Consider the following 20,630-nt stretch of genomic DNA (forward strand, 5'->3'; position numbering starts at 1 on the left):
GTCACGAGCCACCATCCCAGTGTGTCACAAGCCACCATCCCAGTGTGTCACAGGCCACCATCCCAGTGTGTCACAAGCCACCAGCCCAGTGTGTCACAGGCCACCATCCCAGTGTGTCACTAACAAGCTTCTTTCCTTGGCGGGGTGAGAACTGAAGCCGGGGCTTTGTGAACGTTAGATGCTCCACCTCTGAGGTCCCACACAGACCTTTTTAGAATCTTATTTTGAGACAGAAGCTCACCGAGTTGTTCATGCTGACCTGGAGCTCTTCCTGTTGCTCAAGCAGACCCTGCTTGTGTAATTCTCCTAGCTCCCGCTCCCAAGTTAGTAGGATAACAAGTCTGTGCTGCCCCGAGCTCAGCAAGCGGAAATGTAAAAAGTAAACCTGGTAATTTTGTTTCGTTTTGTTTTAAATGCTGTGAACTACTACATTTTTTTTTGAGAAAAAATCTGAGCATGTATTTACGCAGCACAGTTTAAAGAACTTGGCCTTAGCAGCCCTTTGCAAACAAGATACATTTAGGTAAGAATGAGCCAACATCCCTGGCAGAACTCAGTGGTGTCGGTCTGTGTGGGCAGACTCAACATGGAGATTGATTCTAATAAGTGGAAAACCCATAAGAAAGCCAGGAGGCCAATGGGAAAAACCAGGTAAAACTGGGGGGGGGGTGCTGATGCCAGAGTGTGCAGAGTGAGGGGTCCATCATGGGCTACAATGGACCACGGCAGGCTGTTCCCTGTGAATTGTCAAGACTGCTTCCCAAGATTCCCATTTAGAGCAAGGAAAAGCTCTAAGCACCATCCAAACAGATCAGGATGGAGAAGATAGAAGGAAAGAGAAGAAGATGCAGACATAAATGGAACAGAAACACGGAGCCAGGAAGTGTCCAGAAGGGGCTATCATATGGGCAATGATCTTAAATCACCTTTATAACCCCCAGCTCTCAAGTTCAAGGAGTGGGAGTAGAGATGGCTGAGCAGTTACATGTGCAGGCTGCTCTTGCAACAGAGCCCAGTTTGGTCTAATATGTTTTCTACTCACTAGAATCAATCTTGCTTCTGCTGGTACAGACACCACTGAGATTTACCAATGATGCTGGTTCCTTTGCATCTGTTCTTAGGTTGTTTTCAAAGGAACACTGAGTTCAAGTTCTCTAAACTATGCTGCATAAATACATGCCCAATTCTCTTTTCAACGTGGTGATTCAGAGTGTTTTGTTTTTATTTATTCACTTTACATTCTATTCACTGCCCACCTCCTGGTCACCCCCTCACGCAATCCTCCCCCACCCCCACACCCCGAGTCCGATTCCCCTTCTCCTCTGAACAGGTAAGGGGCTCACTGGTTATCTCTGAGGCTAGGCACTTCCTCTCCCACTAAGGCCAGCTAGAAGAACATATCCCACATACAGGCAGCAGCTTTTGGGATAGACCCCAGTCCATTTGTTCAGGACCCACATGAAGGTTGAGATGCACATCTGCTGCCTATGTACATGGAGGCCTAGGTCCAGCCCATGTATGCTCTTTGGTTGGTGGTTCAGACTCTGAAAACCCCAAGGGTCCAGGTTAGATGATTCTGCTTGTCCTCCTGTTGGAGTTCCTATCTCCTTCAAGGCCCTCAATTCTTCGTCCTATTTTCCTTAAGAAAGCCTGAGCTCCATCCATCTTTCTGCACCAGCTTCTTGGTGGAGCCTCTCAGAGGACAACATGCCCCTGTCTGTGTGATTCAGAAGTCTAATGGGGGTGGAGGAGAGTCATCAGAAGACTGGAGGTGCCCCTGGGATGGCAGGCTGTTCAGGGCAGCTTGGCTTGGCCCAGAGGGCTCAGTCAGCAGGGAAGATGGGGGAGGGGGGAGGAAAGGTTTCCTGTATGGTTCAGGAGTCTGATGGAGGTGGAAGGGAGGTGGCTGGAGAGGAAAGGTTCCCCTAGGATAGCTTGCCTTGGCACAGAGGAAATTCAGAGTGTTTAAAACAAAAAAACAAACAAAAATACCAACAATAAAACAAAACAGAAAACAAAAGAAAAAAATAGCACCTGCATTAGGAACTTGTAACTGCCTAGAATTCTAGCTGCATGAGAATGTGACACCCTCTGCTGGCCTGTGTGTGTTTGTGTGTGTGTGTGCACGCGCGCGCGCGCACACACACACACACACACACACACACACACAAATTAAATAATAAGTCTTTGAAAGTCAGTAAATAAAATCCAAGGAAACTAAACTTTCATATCACATCAAAGTGAAACCTAGAAAAAAAATTGAGGTCAAATCTGTACAAGAAAAAAGAGAGTCCAGGAGTCTTCCCATTAACTACAAAATAGTCTCCATGAGAATTAATGCTTCTCCTACACAGAGAAAAACTAAACAATAGCCTGTTTTAAAATCAAGGAAAGACTTAAGAAACAGGCATAAATGAACATAATTCCCAGCCAGAAGAATGCTGAACTTCGCTGACAGAGCTCAGCACAGAACGAGAAATAAAAACATCACTTAAGGAATGACTTGTGGCCAGAAAGCACAGAAGGAGACTAGAAACAACATGGAAAAAATATATTTAAAAAGACATACAAAGAACATGAGACAATGAAATACTAAAGATAGGCAAATAGACTACAGTATACAAATAATGGAAACATCTATGTGAGGAAATGGAACCAATACCAAGTCACATCATGTATTAAAAGTATCTCCAAGATTGGGACTGAAGCAATGACTCAGGTGTTAAGAGCACTGGCTATTCTGCCAGAGACCAGTGTTCTATTTCAAGTACCATGTTGCAGCATATGACCATTTGTAACTCTAGTCTCATTTGTAACGCCCTCTGCTGGCCACTTCAGGCACTGGGCATGCAGTTGGTACACACACACACACACACACACACACACACACACACACACACACACAGAGGCAAAACACTAACACCCATAAACAAAAACCATCACTTCCCTGAAATAAGAAACTCAAACATAACCAAAAGGATACAGGGCAAACACAAAATTATCAAACAAAATGATGAAGACTAAATCTAGTTAAAACTCTTAAAAGAGAGAAGGAAAAAGAATTAGCTCAAAGGGAGGAAGGAGAAAGAAGAAAGGTAAGAAAGAACTTTTGACTACCTAGAGCCGGGGTTCTCAACCATCCCAATGCTGTGACCTTTTAATACATACAGTTCCTCAGGTTGTGGTGATTCCCCAGCCATAAAATTATTTTGTTGCTACTTCATAACCATAATTTTACAACTGCTACAAATTGTAATAGGGATATCTGATATGCAGAATATCTGATATAGGACCCCCAAAGAGGTTTTGACCCACAAGTAGAGAACCAGTGCTCTAGTTAGTGTAAGAGCTCTGAGAACATGAGCAGGTTGTGTCCTTACTACACCCTGTGGCAGCTCTGCATGCCTGACACAGTAAGACACCAGCACCTTCAAGGAGGAGATGGGTAAGAGGCCACAAGTCCAGCTAACTGACTTCCAGAAGGACAGGCATAGACATACAGACATACTGTTATCAGCACTCAAGGACATTGGGAGAAATATTTCCATGAGTCTGTTCAAAAGGAACTAATTATAAATTGGAGGGCACTGATATAAAAATCCTGGGGACTATTACTTGCAAATGCCTAAATGACTTAAAGGGAAAGTGTGTGAAGAACTTCTCAATAACTGTGTTAGCTGTGGTGGGATTGTTATTCTGAGCCTGTTTATATATAATGGGGAAATAAGGCAAATGAATGATTATAGAGCATTCTAATTCTAACATCTCCATAACTGAAACAAGTGGGATTTTAAATGTATAAGGAGATACAGACATAAAACAGAAGTTAAACAAGCAAATGCCACAGTCTGATTTTGCATCGGAAGGATTTACCTGTGCTTCCAAGATATTTTATCTTCAACCTTATATATAATTAATTGAGCACACACACACACACAAGTTTAGAAAAATAGCTTTCTGATTCTATCTACAAAAGAGGCCCAACACAATGAGCATCCCAGAAGCAACAAGCATCTTGAGTGCCCAGGCAATCATCTGGAAATACTGCCTGAACTGTGGCTGCACAGAGAACAGCCACTTCTAGTTTGGAGGGCACAAAATGTCTCAGAATGTCTGGGGTTGCTGTGTAGTACATGCCAGAAGACTCATAAGCAATCCAAGGTTCCACCTGGCTAAAAATAGTACACTGGAGCTTTTATGAGGAAAATAATGACAACAGATTGAAATTCAAATATATTTAAATGCACAAATTCTTAATAACATTAAGAAACAGGAGAGCACTTTCAGAGCATCGCAGCCAATCAAAGCACCCTCTTGACAAAGGTTAAATACATGGCCGAGTTCAGGTGCTGGTGTGAATTCCCCTTGGCGGTGTATCATGTTTGAGCAAACAGCAGGTGGGACATTTCCCAGTAAAAGCTTCTCCAGCAGGAACTTAGGGATGATTCAAGTAAAATAGCATGGCCCGAAATGAAGTAACGCACACAAAGGGCTTAATCTTTTTGAATAAAAAAGAATCACTTGATTGTAATGAACTCAAATGAAATCATGATATAGCTAGTATAAGTGTTCCAGTGCTTCTCAACCTGTGGGTCACGACCCCTATGGGGGAGAGTTGAATGACCCTTTCACAGGGGTCACCAAAGGCCATCGGAAATCAGATATTTACATTAGCATTCATAACATTAGCAAAATTACCCCTAAGAAGTAGCAATGAAAATAATTTTATGGTTAGGAGTCACCACAACACGAGGAACTGTATTCAAGGTCACAGCATCAGGAAGATTGCGAACCACTGATCTAGACATTACAGATCAACAGCTGCTAGAATCTAAGAACTATGAGCAGCCAGAGTGTGTTCGCTGCTGAAAGGATACATTTGACGCTTTTCCAAGGGGAGAGGATGTGACTCTGACCTCACCTTTGGCTAGCAGGAGAGGCAGGATGGGACGCACTATACCATGGGTACGCAGTCACCGCAGGCAGCTGTGGTTAACCAGGTGGGATGCCAAGCTTAGCGAACATCATTAAATGGCAAACAAGGCATGGAGGATAGCCTTTGTGTTTTAAGCATTTAAAGGAAATGCCTACTTCCTAAGAGAATGAGACTAAACCGGGCAAACTGTAATAATATTCAGCCATAAGTAAAAATGAAATCATGGAAATTTCAGGAAAATAGATAGACATAAAATTATATTAATCAAGATCACCTAAATGTAGAATGAAAAAAATCCACATGTTCTCCCTCAAATGCAAAATAGAATCTATACATGAATATATATATATATATATATATATATACACACACATATATATACACATACATATATACATAGATATATGTATATATACATGTGTGTGTGTGTGTGTGTGTGTGTGAGAGAGAGAGAGAGAGAGAGAGAGAGAGAGAAGAGAAAGAGTGATGGTATTTGGAAAGAGACAGCAGAGAGAATAATATGGTATGGCAAGGAAGGACAGAATGCAGGTAAAGGCATATAAATCATGAAAAAGGCTATTAATCCATTTCTTTCTAGTTTCAGCTCCTTCATAGATTTTACATGAGGATAAATGAATAAAAACATATTAACACATAAAACCACCAGTTTTAAAATGGCCATCTTTACTATATAGAAATTTACTGAGATTCTGGAGTTTGAGCCTAGGCAAGTGTTTCCATGGCAGACTTAAATTAGCTATATCATGCTTTCATTTGAGTTCATTACAATAAAGTGATTCTTTTTTATTCAGAGAGAATAAACCTTTGCTGTCTATGGACACAAACTGGAGTGATTGATTATCTGTAAAGAAGCAAGACATATGAGCACAAAAGTTATCACAGAGGTTAACCTCATAGGAAATAAAGTGTGGAGATTATACTGGGACAGATGGACATGTAGAGGAGCAGGCAGATTCTGTTTCCTGACTTGTGTATATATGTGATGGGTGTAAAGATGATAGGTATGAAGTTGCTAGGATGTGAAGTTGCCAGGGAGTGAAGATGCTAGGGTGTGAAGATGCTGGGGTGTGAAGATGCTGGGGTGTGAAGATGCTGGGGTGTGAAGATGCTGGGGTGTGAAGATGCTGGGGTGTGAAGATGCTNGGGTGTGAAGATGCTGGGGTGTGAAGATGCTGGGGTGTGAAGATGCTGGGGTGTGAAGATGCTGGGGTGTGAAGATGCTGGGGTGTGAAGATGCTAGGTGTGAAGAAGCTGGGGTGTAAAGAGGCTGGGGTGTGAAGATGCAAGGTGTGAAGACACTAGGTGTGAAGATGCTGGGGTGTGAAGATGCTAGGTGTGAAGAGGCTGGGTGTGAAGAGGCTGGGGTGTGAAGAGACTAGGGTGTGAAGATGCTGGGGTGTTAATTTGCTGGGGTGTAAAGATGCTGGGGTGTGAAGATGTTAGGTGCGAAGATGGATGCTAGGCACTTTATCCCATCCCAAGTCCACAGACTTAATACAACAGGCTTCCAATGTGACAATAGTAGGAGGTAGGACTTAAGGGAAAAGATTCAAGAGGGTGGATCCCTCAAGAATAGGATTAGTGCCCTTTTATAAAAAGAAAAAAGAGAGAGAGCCTTGTTCTCCCCACCATGTTGGGGAACCAGTGGGGTAGACAGCCTCACAGGGAACCAAAGTGCCAGGTGCCATGATAGCTGTTATCCATAGCCATGGGAAACTCATGCTTGCTGATCAAGCCATCTAGCCTTATGCTGAGTCTGTTTTGCTTTGTTTTATTTTTAGCAGCCCACCTAGAACCTTTCCTCATTAAGTTCACATTTATTGGGTTGAAACACACGCATGCACATTTATTTTTAAACAAAGCAGTTAGACAAACAAAGCACCCATCCAGGCCCCTTACCTGTGCTTTGGCCAACTTCTTTTCCAGAAGGTCGCGTTCCCGCTCTGTCTGCTGCAAACGCTTATTCAGCTCTACAATGTCTCCCTTGAGTGATGCCAGGGCTGCCAAGTGGAGCTGTGGTGGCAGAAGAAAGGGACCCACAGTCAGACAAGCTCATTTCCTTCCCTTTCTTTCTGTGATTAGCATAGCCATGTCACCCAAAAGGTGACACTTTCAGGAATGGTAGCACAATAATCTCAGGAACAACAGACATGAGTTTGGGTCTTACATAAGCTGGTTATATGGTCATGATAGGGTCCCTCAACACATAATGGGAAAATCCATTCATCTGAAGGGTAGAACCGGAATTAGATGGTTAATTCAGGCTAGGAAGCATAGCTATTTATTCTAAGTGTTTCCTGTGTTACTTGGCTGACAGTGATAACTGGGATGGGGCAGCCTGATTCAACACAATGGACAAGGTCTGCAGCCTGAGCAGGAGGCGGAGGCAGGAAGATTGCAAGTTTGAGGCCAGCCTGGACTACATAGGGAAATCCTGTCAAAAACAAAACAAAACCCCACAAATTATTCAAAACAGAAGAAAAAAGCTACAGGTGCAATAGACTCAAAGAAAAAGGGGGGAGAGGGGAGAGGAGGCTGGACACGGCCCAGTGGTGAAGTGCTTGCCAAATATATAGGCAATCTTTCTATCCCTCAACAAAGAGCGAGCAAGCCGGTTTTATTAGCAAGCTCTTCTTCTAGTGGGCCTGTTGATTTCCTTATTATGGACTCCTTCCTCACCAGCTAGCCTCACCTGCCCAAGTCTGAGCTTCTTATAAACGGATAGACTTACTAAGAAATGCAATCAAAGAGCAAACCTGCATCCACCCAGACCCCATTCCCCAGCCCTCTCGATCAGGTTAGTAGAAGCTGCAATGAAAGCTCTTCAGGAGATTTTAAGAGGGGAGGCAAGGCAAGCGCTATGCTCAGAATCTGAACTCTGCCTTCTGAATACAGGATTTGGTTGCACAGGCTCCTGCCCCAGCTGGGGATTCTCTGGCTCTCCAGGCCAGAGATGGGAGAACTACAATACACAATCAAACACACCCACAGCTCAGAGGCAACACCCAGAAGCCTTTGCCTGCCCAGGCACTGCAGACACCTGCCTTCCATTGGTAGCCTGGACATCCCAGGCCAATCACCCCTGCCCCCCCACAACACCCCAGTGCTGTGTAGCTAGAAATGGAATCATAACAAATTCTTCCTCTCGTAGGCATTCTATAGCCTCCCCCAGGACTTAATGAGAGTTGAGAACAGACGTGTTCACAAAGGATGACACGGTCTGGCAATATGCAGTTCAGCTCTCAAGGTCACCTGCACTTCAGTTTCTGCACCCTGCTCGGCGGTGTCAGAGGTGGGCAGCGGCTTCAAAGAGCTTACGCTCCTTAGACTCCAACAGCAGTGTGACTAACTTAATTGCACACAGGCCACAAACAAACAGATCAATTGCTGATTTGAAACCAGGAACGCTTGAAATTTAAAAAGGAAATGCCAAGCAATCTGGTGGTATTTGCGTCTGGTGTCGGGCGAGGGCCCCTCTGAAAAGGTCACTCTGCCGTTCAGATACAAGGTGTATGCGATGGTTTCTTAGCACAAATACCACTTCGCTCCCACTATACAATCTTTTTGAGATTTGTTCTGAGTTTGGTGACAAGAAAGATTCAGTCCCTTCAGTGTCTGGGGTCGTTGCCAAAGACGCTCGGCATCAACACCAGTGTGTTATCTGATCACGTGGTCCTTGGAGAATATACACCACCTAATCCCTAGTGAGGACTATCAAACGCACCGAGGCCTGACATGTGCTTTAAGAGACACAGGTGTAGACGGGAGGGTCCCAACTGAGAGCCTGGTCCTCTTCCTACCTGGCTCACTCTCTTACATCTGGGGCCATCTGCAGGGCTTGGGAGGATGAAAACACAAAGCCGGCATAGAATACTACTGACCCTTCCCACAATGTCAAGAACTATGTCACACAGGGAAACACACAAAGTAGCTAATTCTGCCAAAGCCGCACCAGAAGGATCCAGAATAGGATCTTACTATTGGGGGCACTGCTGGGCTGGGTGCCCAAATACTCTTTTTGGCCCCTTGGCTCTCTGGACCACAGCATGTACACAGGGAAGACATATGCCTCTCCACCCCAGATGGAAGACAGTTCCCAAAGAGTTATCTGAATTCGATGGTATCCTCTACAGACAAATATGAAAGCACAGGTTCATAGGCGTGGTTTCTATGTGCTGAGATCTATCAATGGGCCTCCAAATTAACAAACCTTTGTGCTAGACTTTAACTTTGTGACTCCATGGTGCTTCCCACACTAGAGTGCTCTGAAGTCAAGGAGAGCAAGGACAGGTCCTCTGGGGCTCATCTGGAGGAACTGCAAATGGAGTCACTTCCTTAAGGCCTCACACAGCACGGGACACCACAAGCGTGGCACAGCCCCCTGCTATCCCACACAAAACTGTACATGACAGTAATTTTCAGGAGGTTTTTATTTTTAATGGATAAAAAGTTTACTTAAAAGAATTTTTCATGCATGATAAGAAAAATGACTTGTAACCAAACTATAAACTGGGAGGGACCTTCTAGTGGATGCCCATGTGGGCTCCAGGCAGCTCTAATTTGTTCTCAGTCCTTTTAATCCAGTGAATATTTTGTAAAGGGAGTTATTTTTTTGTATTAAGGAAACAATAGAAAGCCAGGCAGGAGCATAATAACTAAAAAGACTTGTTTTCTTTTCTGTCTCAGTCCACGTTCCCACCCTTGCCATTTTGATATAAAGAATAAAATATGTTCATTATTGTCCGTTTCTCAGCAGAGGCACAGAGGGCAGGACTGCCAACAGGGGTTCCCTACCTACCCCCCACAGCCATGTGCACATCTCTCTGCCAGCCCCCTTTAAAGTTTACAGTGACAGAGAGGCTTCTCAGATTAAATCCTTCATAGGCCACACAGGAGCTTCTACCTGGTGGCAGCGTAGACAACAGCCTACTGCTTGGTTCTGCCACTTCCTGAGGCTTCACTTCGAAGTGAAGCCTCTTAGTTCTCTGTGAAATTGAACATTTTTATTTAATTTATCACCATTATCATCATCATCACCACCACCACCACCACCATCATCACCATCACCCTGATCATCGTATTTGTACCTGTGCATGTGTGCACACGTGAGTACATGCACATGTGGGTGCAAGACCAGAGGAAAGTCTTCAGGGTTTGGTCTTCTCTTTCCACTGTGTTGTCTGGGGTTTGAACTTGGGTTTTCAGGTTTGTGCGGCAAGTGCTTTTACCTGCTGGACCATCTAGTAGTCCTGTCTGCGAAGTGTTCACAGGAAGCCTAGGCAAAAGCTGACGTGGAACCTTGTCGCTGTCTGCATGCATTTGGGTTTAGGACATATATTCTCATGTTTCTAGAGATAAAAGCTGTGATTTCTCTAGGTTATTTCTGAGCTGGCTTCCCTCTCTCTGTGCTATGAGCACCCAAATGCAACTGCACCACCTGGACACTTGGCTGTTAGGTAATTGTCTGTTCCATGAGTAGAACTAGCCATAAGGACGAGCTAGCTTAACCTGACAGCTAAGGGGTCCAGCCCAAGGGCCCAATCGAGGGCTGAGCAGACAGACTCTCCTGAAGGTTTCTCCACCATGCTAAGGGAATTAGCAGCCCCTTACATTACCAGTCAGGAGACAACTGGCTTCATACTCTTAGAGATGCCCTTGGAATCCATCAGCCCTCTAATGTGACAAGTGGTCTCTGGGGGTCTGTACCTCTATTCTGCTATTACTAACAGCAAAGCTGCAAACACAAGCCTGCTCTGTCGAGCTAACCCCACATCCTCTGATAACACCGCATTAGGATCATCAACATCCAGCCCTGTGCCTAGTCCATTTGACTCTGCATCTGACATCTAGCTCATCTTTCTAGGACTTGGGGCTTTGAACAGCTGAGTCATCAAAGGGCCAAAGATTCCAGCAGCACAGTAGAGATGGAAGGCTGTGTCATATGCAGCCTTTTCCATATGGGTACCATATGGAAATAGGCTGTGCCGTGTTGGGGTAAGCCCATCCAGGGTGTACTTTGAGGGTGTCTGCTGAGATCAGGAGGTACTTTGTGTAAACTGTGTCATTCACTATCAGAGTGCCTCTGCTTCTGTCCCACTGTGGGCTAAAAGAATTTCTATTCTGTCCTCACACAAATTTTGAGCTTACATCTTAGGGAAGGTGATGGGTAATGCCAACACTTCCTTTCCCACAGTGAGCTCTTCGTTTAAAGGATAAGAGACAAGCATAAGTAACCTTGCATCAACACACACTGTTGGCGGGACATTCCCTTCCCACACTGCATCTTATTCCATCTAATACAGTGCATATAGCATCTTGATTAATTCCCACATGGTAATCCTGTGAGACAGACATTATCTCTTCTTTGGACACCGAGGAAATCGAAGCATTGAGGCTGGGTAGGAAAACAGCCCAACGGCAGAGAACTAAGGAAACCTACCTTCAAGTATACTCCACTGTGTACCTCACTAAAGCTCCATCTTTGGTGTGTTATTGCTCTCTTGCCTTTGGGACACCTAAACATGCATGTCCATCTACACATATGCGATTGAGTGGAGGAGGGGCGTGTAGAGACAAGACTTCCATGGTACTCTCCAATGGCAGCAGGGAGTGGAGAGAGCCTTCCAGTGGTATCAATGAGGTACTTAGCTGGGTGTGGGATCCAGGGAGTCTCCTTGTCTTCTAATGCTCCTGTTTTAAGTATTGACAGATGGGTTTGTAATATCATGTCTCTAAGACTCCTTTGGGCTTCAACATGGCAGCACAAACACCTTGCATGTCCACTACCATTGACTGTAGTGAATGACCACACATGTCCCAGCTGTCCTTGCCGGGAGCCAGGAGGAGTGCACAGGAAAGCAGCTTCACTCCTATACCCCTCCTGGACCATCCACGCCACAGGACCTCCAATTCAGACACACAAAGAACAAAATTCCTGGTACAAGGGCAGTGCTCCCAGCCAGATGGATACAATCAGGCCCGTGTGGAGGCTTTCTATTTGCTGCTAGGATTCCAGCTAGGGGCACCTGCTGTGCAGTATTTTGAGAAAGGCTGTTCAGTCTTGAAACTTAAAACTCATTAAGCATCATCTACAAGATTGCACACTGCATGCAAATCACTTCCTGCTGCCCTTGGTCAACTCAGAAAGCAGTAGCTTTTTCTCTTTCCAATTTCCCTGCCGATTCCCTTCACAGCCCATGGCCTCGGTTATTCGTGGAACCTCAATTAAAAGTCAGTTCTCAGAAAGCCCTTTCAATATGGAAGTACCAGGTTACCACTAGGTAAGGGTGTGTTATACAGATGATGATTTCCAAGGTCTGGGTACTACCTGTGAAGACAGGCACACCAGTGTCCCCAGAGCCCTTGTAAAACCACATTTCCCTAGAAACAGCTATGCCTCTTACATACTAGCGGTTTTGTTTATTTTAACCATAAGATATTGGACTATAAAAAAAATCTGACCAATAGGGTATTTATATCTATATTTTAAATGTACTCTAGCTATAACTATAACTATTAAATATTAGCAACTGTATTCTCCACTAAATAAATTTTGTCTTGTTTTCTTTTCACCAGGACACAAAATTAAGTGGTATTCAAAGACTTTTAGAAACACATTCAGACAAAATGATACTGCAATAGGCAGGCAGTCCCCGCTTACATTTCAAGGTGGCTGTGCCCTAATGACACATCATGGAGGGGATAAGGACACAACAATTAAGCCCAGCTAATCAGGGAACATGAATATTTCAGTGCACGCTAAATACGAATGTGATCCCTGGGGCAAAACATCTCCCCCCACCCCCACCCCCACAGAGAATCATATGAACATGAGTAACAGAGTTTCTCGACAAGGACTGCATTGTTCATAAATTTTTATATCGATCCAATTTAGCAGGTATTGAATTCCCCATTCTAAAGAAAACCAAGTACTTTTAATGGCGCAACAGTCAATAAACTCCACAGATCAGAATAGGCCAGTGTAATTTTATGGTGACAGCTGAAGCACTCTGAAGGACCCTAGGTTTTTTGTGTGTGGAAGGAAAACAATGTCTTTTCCTGGGGAAAGCAGGTGAAGGTTCAGAGAGCACATGTTTGCACATCTGCACACATACACACAAACACACACAGGGCTTCTTCACTTGTCACTCAAGGTATATGCTTCTAGGCTTTCAATTGAAGTATAGGGCCAGATGTTATGCTGAGTATTCAAGAATTCAGGACAATTATTTCTAAATGTATTCCCAGCTTCTTAAAGATACCTTAATGTGCATTATTTCATTTAAACAAAATACTCGTCAAAGGCTTGCTGCCAGGACATGCCCCTATTCCTGTCAAGGTACAGGCAAGTCCTAGCTGGCTTGACTTCTCCAAGGCATGCTGACAGATGGGCCACTGCCCAGATGCTTCCGATAGCTAATTCAAAGCCTCTGGCCAGAGGAGAGGAGACAGACTTCAACTTTACTCCTAGCTGGCTCTTGAACAGCCTTGCTGATAGCTTCAGAGAAAGTGAGAGGACAGAAGAGATGAAAGGAGTAGGATTCAAATTCTCTCTCTTTGCAAAGGACCATAACCTCGTCAGTACCATCCAACCCCGGAACACCTTGATCTCAGAACAGGAAGAATATTGGAAAGAGCAGTGTGTAGGCAACTAAGGAGAGCGGCAGAGTAGTGGGCGAGGTTATACAAAACCCCATTCTTGGGGAACATCTCTGAAGCCTCACTCTACTCATCTGTAGATGGGCACAATGCTGATGCATGCAGAGCTCTAAACTGCAATGAAGAACCCAATGGTGCAGGTAAATTTCTGGATCACAAAGCCAGCTGCCAAACAGAGGCATGGTTGTGACCACTGTGGCCATCGTGGCCATGCGACTTCCTTTTATCTCCTAAAAGGTGTCAAGATAAAATTGGACTTTGAAGGCACTAGTAGGTCATTCTCCTGTCTTCCACTTTACACAATCCCTGGTGAAGCAACCAAATTGACTCTCCTCCACAGGGCGACCTAGATCACACCAATCACAGTAAGCTATACTTTGCCTTTCAACATGTGGAATTGAATCATAAGCTCCCTGTCCCACTGGGTGGGCAGGTACACAGGAAGGCAGAGTGCAGCACAAGAATCCTTGACAGCCTGGGAAGAGACATTGCCCTACCACACCTAGTCCACACCCCACTTCCTGCCTGCTCCTGCCTTTTGAGGGGAGATGCTTAAAACCTTCACACCAACCTCAAAAGGAGCTACCACATACAGTATCTCAAAGACAAAAGAGAAATGAAGAATGTACTGCAATCTAGGACACAATGGTCTGTTCATGACAGTAAAGACAAAAGGTGAGCTAAAAAGCTGTGACACACACTGGGGGCATGAGGCTGGCACAGATAATACACGCACACGCACACACACACACACACGCGCACTATTATGAACACACATACACAATAACTTGATTATTATTTCATATAGGAATGCAACATTCCTCTGATTCTTCTGACCATCCCCATCTATCTTCCATTGACCACCAGAGACAAGTTTTCCCTTTTATTATTTTTGTATTTCTTTTTCACAGCACTTGGTGGTATCTGACATGGATTTACTTCAGTTTTTACTTTGGGAGTCTTGGAATCAGCCAGTGGACAAGACAGACAATGTTTATTGAATGAATAAATTGAGACAAAATTAAAACCCAAAGGAAAAAATAGACATTCTCCTTACCCATACTATCTACAGATCATATAATCTATATAAAAGCTGACAGGCTTTTTTTTTTTTTTTTTACAAATACACTTACTATAGCTTGTATGAAACAGTGTGGTTAATATAGAACACCTTTGTACTTGCAAGTCTGCAATAAGTAAAAGCAACATTCCCAGACTACCTCTGCAAGGTGTTCAGGTAGCTTTTTCATGTCCTTCTCTCTGACCCCGTGAAAATGTTTACTTTCCTTGTCCCTGTTTACTGAGCATTCTGGAGAATATAAAGAAGCCTACATGTTACCACAGCCCTCTATATAGTGTATCCAGGGAGGTAAAACACCGCTAGGAAGCTCTTATGTTCTCTCTTTGATGATGTCTAAAGAAGGGAGAGGCTATGATGCAAGTAAAGGCATCCTGAAGTCTACAGTCAAGCAAGGCTGTTCCACCTGGAAGGAGTCTGTTCTTGTGAGCGAGCCATGCACCCACCAAACCAGGGATCCCCCTCCCCCATCTGCCAGCGCTAGTCTAGCCAGGCCCTATGTGCTTCTCAATCCCATGCTAAATCCCAAAGCTGTCAGAGATGCAGCTCCATGCAAGCGAGCCACAGAAGCCTGCGGTTTATGTCTGGCTAGACAGCATTCCAGCCCCTTTCCTCAAGGAGTGCTTCTCCCTTAAAGCCAGCCTATCCTCCCACTTTGTGTCTAGAAACCACAACACAACAGCAATTTGGACAGGCATGCCACAGCTCAGCATTATTTTAGCACACAGCATGGACCCTCCCTTCTCTCCTCCACTTGCATTTTATCGTTTACAGCCTTGCCAGTGCATGTGCACTCTTACGAAATGATTTTCTTCTGTTTTCCTTCCTCTTAGTGCCCAGGCCAACTCTGAAGTTAATAGAGCAGGCACAGTTAGCAGACTTCACTGACTATAGGTGAGACAGCAAAAGGCACAGAGGAGACTCCTAAATCTTCACTATTCAGCTGTGACCGCACTCATCGACACCCTGAGAAGGAACAAAGTAACAAGAGCCTACTAGGGAAGGCTCAGGAAAGAAACACTGTGTTGGGCATGTATATGTATCAGTTGTTTCTGACTTTATCTGAATAAGGGGAAGCCCTGAATTCTAGCCAAGAACACACAGCAGGCAACAAGTGCAAGCAAGCTTCTTCCCGACCCATTGTCCACCATGGTGAGGGAGTCATGACAAGATAGATGCTCATCCCTCGAGTAGTTTTTGAATAGGCTCATTTGCTGCCTACAATTCTCCTGTAGTTATACAGAGGTTAAAAAGCAAAGGCTCAAGGGAGGGTTTCGTATTTTCTGAGGCTCATGAAGCCAACCTGACCATTAGATAAAACATGCCACAGCAAAAGAGGTCCATCGAGTCCCTGATTTTCTGCCAGGTCTACCCTGCCTAGCCTTACCTCCTTGCAGACATAGCAGTAGAACACAAACAGGAGGGATCTCTAAAGTCGCTTCAGTTTGTTTACTGAGGGCGGGAAAAAGTTAAAGCATTCTAGACTATTCTAGACTATTCTAGGCTATTTAGAAATAGAGTAGTCCCAACCTAGATAAAGATAGGAAATGAAAGTCTAGATGCAGGAATAGTGAAGAGAGATCCTGTAGTTACAACTAAAAATAAGGGCTCAAACTTTCGAGCCTCAGCACAGAGAAATTCCCACAATGAATCACTAGATCCAAGACAGGACACAGCGACTTGAGAGAACTTTTGCCTGATACTCAGGAGGAGCCTCTTCGGGCCCAAAGAGTTACCACGACACCAAGTTCTGAGACGCTAATTATGAGGCGGTATTAGTGAAATCACAGTTTACAGGCAAAGCTCATTCCAAGATGGATAAATGGGATTACGAATCTGAAGCCTGTCAGTGGGTCTTGCCCACCCATCTCAGTGCAGACAGCGCCACATTCAACGATATCAGGCTTAGTTCTGGGCTCCCAGGAAAGCATAACAAGTCTGAAGGAGATTATTCCGCTTCAAGGGGAAGGAGGGAGGACAAATTAGCACTAGCTGTCAAGCACAGGTTGAACTCCAAGTACTAGCAGCCTATGCAGCAAGAGATAATGGGTTTACATTTTAGCATGAAGGCTGCAGGCTGACAGTGAGGCTCATTATGCCTTAGAAGGTAGGCAGGGCTATGGAATTACTCTCCTGGAAAACCTTTCCAGACAGGGCTGAATCTCCTTCCACTAATGTGGATGCAGTCTTGCCTGGGAGTTTATAGAATGCAGCCTCTCGGAATCCATTCCAGTCTGATGGCTCTCTCATTTTACACCAGCACTGGGGCAAAAAGCTAAGTCAGCAAACAGAGCAATTACGGAGGGCATTTCTTGGCATGTGAAAAAAGAACACCAGAGGCCATAGCACTCTAGCTTTCTGTCTTTCCTTCTCATTCAGCCCTGGTATCTGTGACTCCTCACAGTAATGGGAATATGCTTCATTTCCCAATGTGTAGCAGCCAAGACCTGTGGCGATGACATATCTGTGGGGCCTGAGACTATGCAGAGAATGGCAGCAACAGAGATGGGCATTAACTCCAAGTGACTGACACCAGAAGGGATAGCATCCCTTCCCCTAGGCCATCAGGCTGGTGCAGAAAAAATAAAGAGAACCAGTGCCTTAAATTTGAAATCAAATGTCTGGATTCCTTACAGTCGTGACATATTTCGCCCTTCCTGGGACAGAGAAACCTGATCTAGCATTATCTATCGACTTGCATCTCTCAATAACCATCTTAAAGGAACCTCGAATCATTCAAAAGTTACCCATTGACCCAAGATTTTGAAAGTTAATAAGTGAACCTACCTTATTCTGGGAAATACATTTTTGAGTGAAATTTTATGTTCACCAAAAACATACAAAATTATCAAGTCATTTCCAGGGGAAACAGCCACCTAGTTCCCCTGTGACACATTTCCCACACCTGTACAGTAGTGAGACGATGCTAGCCACAGCAAGCCTACTTCCAGCTTATTTATGTTATGCCTGCTCATCACCATGGCAACCAGGGAATTCTAAGGTATTTACACCTACATGTACAGCCTTAAGATTTTGCTTTAAAAAAAAAAAATGTGCCTTTTCCCAGATAAATTCCAGATGCTAAGCGTATTTTCACATTCATTTAGCTTTATATCACCACATCACATGACCTGTTGTTTGAAACTTTCTGGGAAAAACAAAAAACCAAAAACACTTGAACTTCATTCCCCAAGACAGCCAATGCGTAGAGACTCAGAGACATGCATTTTTAAAAGGTTGGTTAAAAATATGGGCTATTTTCCGTAAAACTATGTTTTTTTAAAGTATGTTGGATGATAAGTACAAAAGTAGGCATGAGGAGCATGTCTATAATCACGCAGGATGAGGCAGGGGGACTTTGAGTTTGAAGGTAGTTGAAGCTACATAGTAAGGTCCTGTCACAAAACCAAAGAGGAAATATACATATGGCGTAAATCTTAAGACACAGTAAATTATGTCCCATGGTGAAATGGATTCTAGAACACACTGGATGCAAAATAATATAAATTGTGGGCACAGGGAGCAGCAAGCCAGGCTTTCCAAATGTGCTTGTGGCTTTCCTTTGATTAAAGCTCTCCTAGTGGATAGGGGCGAAGCAAACAGATCTAGGGTGAGGAAGGGAGAGGAAGGGAGAGTGTGGATGTACAATAGACTTGGCCACAAAGTTCTTTTCCTGGCCTACATTTTATGCCTTACAGTGTGCAAGACAAAGGGCAAGCAGAATGCACACTGGGCCATGAGGAAGCATCTGCCCAGGCAATGATGGCCTCTGAACATTCTGCAGGGGACTCAGTAGAAGCAACCGAAGATGGTGTGCACTGAACAATGAAGGCTAACAGAAACAAGGAAAAGTCTGCTTCCCTCCTCTCTTCTTTTCCCCAGCTCCCAGCCCAGAGCATCCCAGGAGTCCCCATCATGGACATGTTGGAACTGTCACATTCCCAGACCCGTTGTATTCCAACGGAGCCAGGGAAGAGGAGATACCAATTTCTCCTCCTCGGTGAGAAGTAAGGAGGGAGAGGGAAGGAAATAAACCAGAGGGGGAGGGGAAGAGCACAGCAGATGGAAATGCCATATAAACACATCGACAGCCATTCTTCTAGAAGCCAAGAGACCCAGAAGGAGAAGGAAAAACAAGGAAACAGCAGTGAGCAGAACAAGGTTTAAAGAACAAAACAGTCCCTTTGAAAGACATTCCCTTACAGGCTTGGTTTTCCCCCTGTCCCCAGTTGTGTCAAATCCTTGAATGTCATCCTCACACCTATAAGCAGCAATGGCAAGCATCTTGAAAAGAATATTCTCATCCAGATCCTGTTATACTGCTCAGGTATGGAAGTAAGGGCTTCAGTGTACAAGTTCAGAAGTTCTCTATGGACTATAGTGCCTATGGGGAGACACAAGGGAGGGAGGTGGCAGCGGCTGCTGCCCTGGCTATCCTAGAGCTAGCTCTGTAGACCAGGCTGGTCTCAAACTCACAGAGATCCACCTGCCTCTGCTTTTGAGTGCTGGGACTAAGGGTGTGCACCACCTCTACCCTGCAAGGGCAGGCTTCTTAACATGCACTGACTTCTGCTCCTGTGTTCAGCTGCCTTCTGAAGTTAGATGCCCTAGGGGAGAAAATGAAAAGTTATGGAACCAGGCTCTCCTAAGTGAATGTTTTGCAGGAACAACCGGAGGGCTGTCTCAAAAAGAAACCGCCTCATTTCTTTAATAGTAGCTATTCAGACAGCAAGAGGCAATTTAGATACTAGCCAGCAATATGTGCAAGATTGGCACAAATAATCCACTTCTATTCTGTTCCAGCTATTATGCACTGCCCAACTTCAGTCTGGCGAAATAGAGTATTTTCTCCTGAGATGATAAGCACCTGACTCTTCAGCTACAGCCACAATGATAGCCACAATTACACAGGTAAACCACCCACCCCAAATTCTACTACAAATGTCATAGGATTTTAAGCAAAATGCACAAAGGAGTCTCTGGTTGTTGTTATTTGTTTTCCAAGGGCAGGAGCAAAATTGTCATGGGCAGAAGTAGTTAATATGAGAAGTTGGAGAGATGATAAGGTGGGTAAAGTGTTTGTCACAGAAGCTTGATGATCTGAGTTGGATCTCCAGACTCAACATGAAGATGGATAGAGAGGCCAACTGTACAGAGCTGTTCTTTGACTTCCACATATGATGTATTTTGGGACATGTGCACCTGCATAGAACACATCACACATAGACACACACACACACGCACACATGCATGTGCACATACAGATGCACATATACATGCATACACACAGACACACACGCACACACATATATGAGACGATTTTTTAAAAGAGAATTAATATGGTGTCCTATTTTTTCCTTTCTTTATGTCATAAGATTTACGTGGTTATTTTATTCACGATTTCATCTTCTTCCTTGTCTTTGATGGACTGACTTTCTGTTCCAGGGTGGAATCATGTTTCTCCTGTAGAATGAGGCAGAATATGTTTCTTTTTCTTTTTCTCAAGTAAGAAGTTATATTTCTGAAAAACTCACAAGTGCAAATATAAAAGGGAGCTTCACTTCTCCTTTGGTGTCAATTGCTAAATTACCTCAGTGCCCAGTGTGTCTCTGCACACACCTATTTCTTTATCTGTCCCATGAGTGCTAATATTGACTCTACTGCAATTCCCAGGGACATGGAAGTCCGAGGGGGCTTACAGAAGTGTTGTATTACAAGCTTGTTGAAAATGTTACATGGCACGCTGAGCAGTGGTAGCGCATGCCTTTAATTCCAGAAGTTGGGAGGCAGAGGCAGGCAAATTTCTGAGTTCAAGGCCAGCCTGGTCTACAGGATGAGTTCCAGGACAGCCAGGGCTACACAGACAAACCCCGTATCAAAAGAAAGAAAGAAAGAAAGAAAGAAAGAAAGAAAGAAAGAGAGAGAGAGAGAGAGAGA

The 20,630-nt window shown here is 44.3% G+C and overlaps 1 protein-coding gene across 5 annotated transcripts in view; it reads right to left on the reverse strand.

Moving 5' to 3' along the window:
• Mcc (MCC regulator of WNT signaling pathway) overlaps window positions 1-20,630 on the reverse strand; it is a 233,011-nt gene that overhangs the window by 98,661 nt on the left and 113,720 nt on the right. For 4 of the 5 annotated variants that reach the window (XM_021150247.2, XM_029472144.1, XM_021150249.2 and 1 more), the window contains exon 2: window positions 6,857-6,970. In XM_021150247.2, coding sequence (XP_021005906.1) covers window positions 6,857-6,970 — 114 coding nt within the window. Of the gene's footprint in view, window positions 1-6,856; window positions 6,971-20,074; window positions 20,157-20,630 lie in introns of all 5 variants that reach the window. The other variant, XM_029472143.1, reaches the window with a different exon arrangement.

This window comes from Mus caroli, chromosome 18 (assembly GCF_900094665.2).
Source record: "Mus caroli chromosome 18, CAROLI_EIJ_v1.1, whole genome shotgun sequence".
Lineage (NCBI taxonomy): Eukaryota > Metazoa > Chordata > Mammalia > Rodentia > Muridae > Mus > Mus caroli.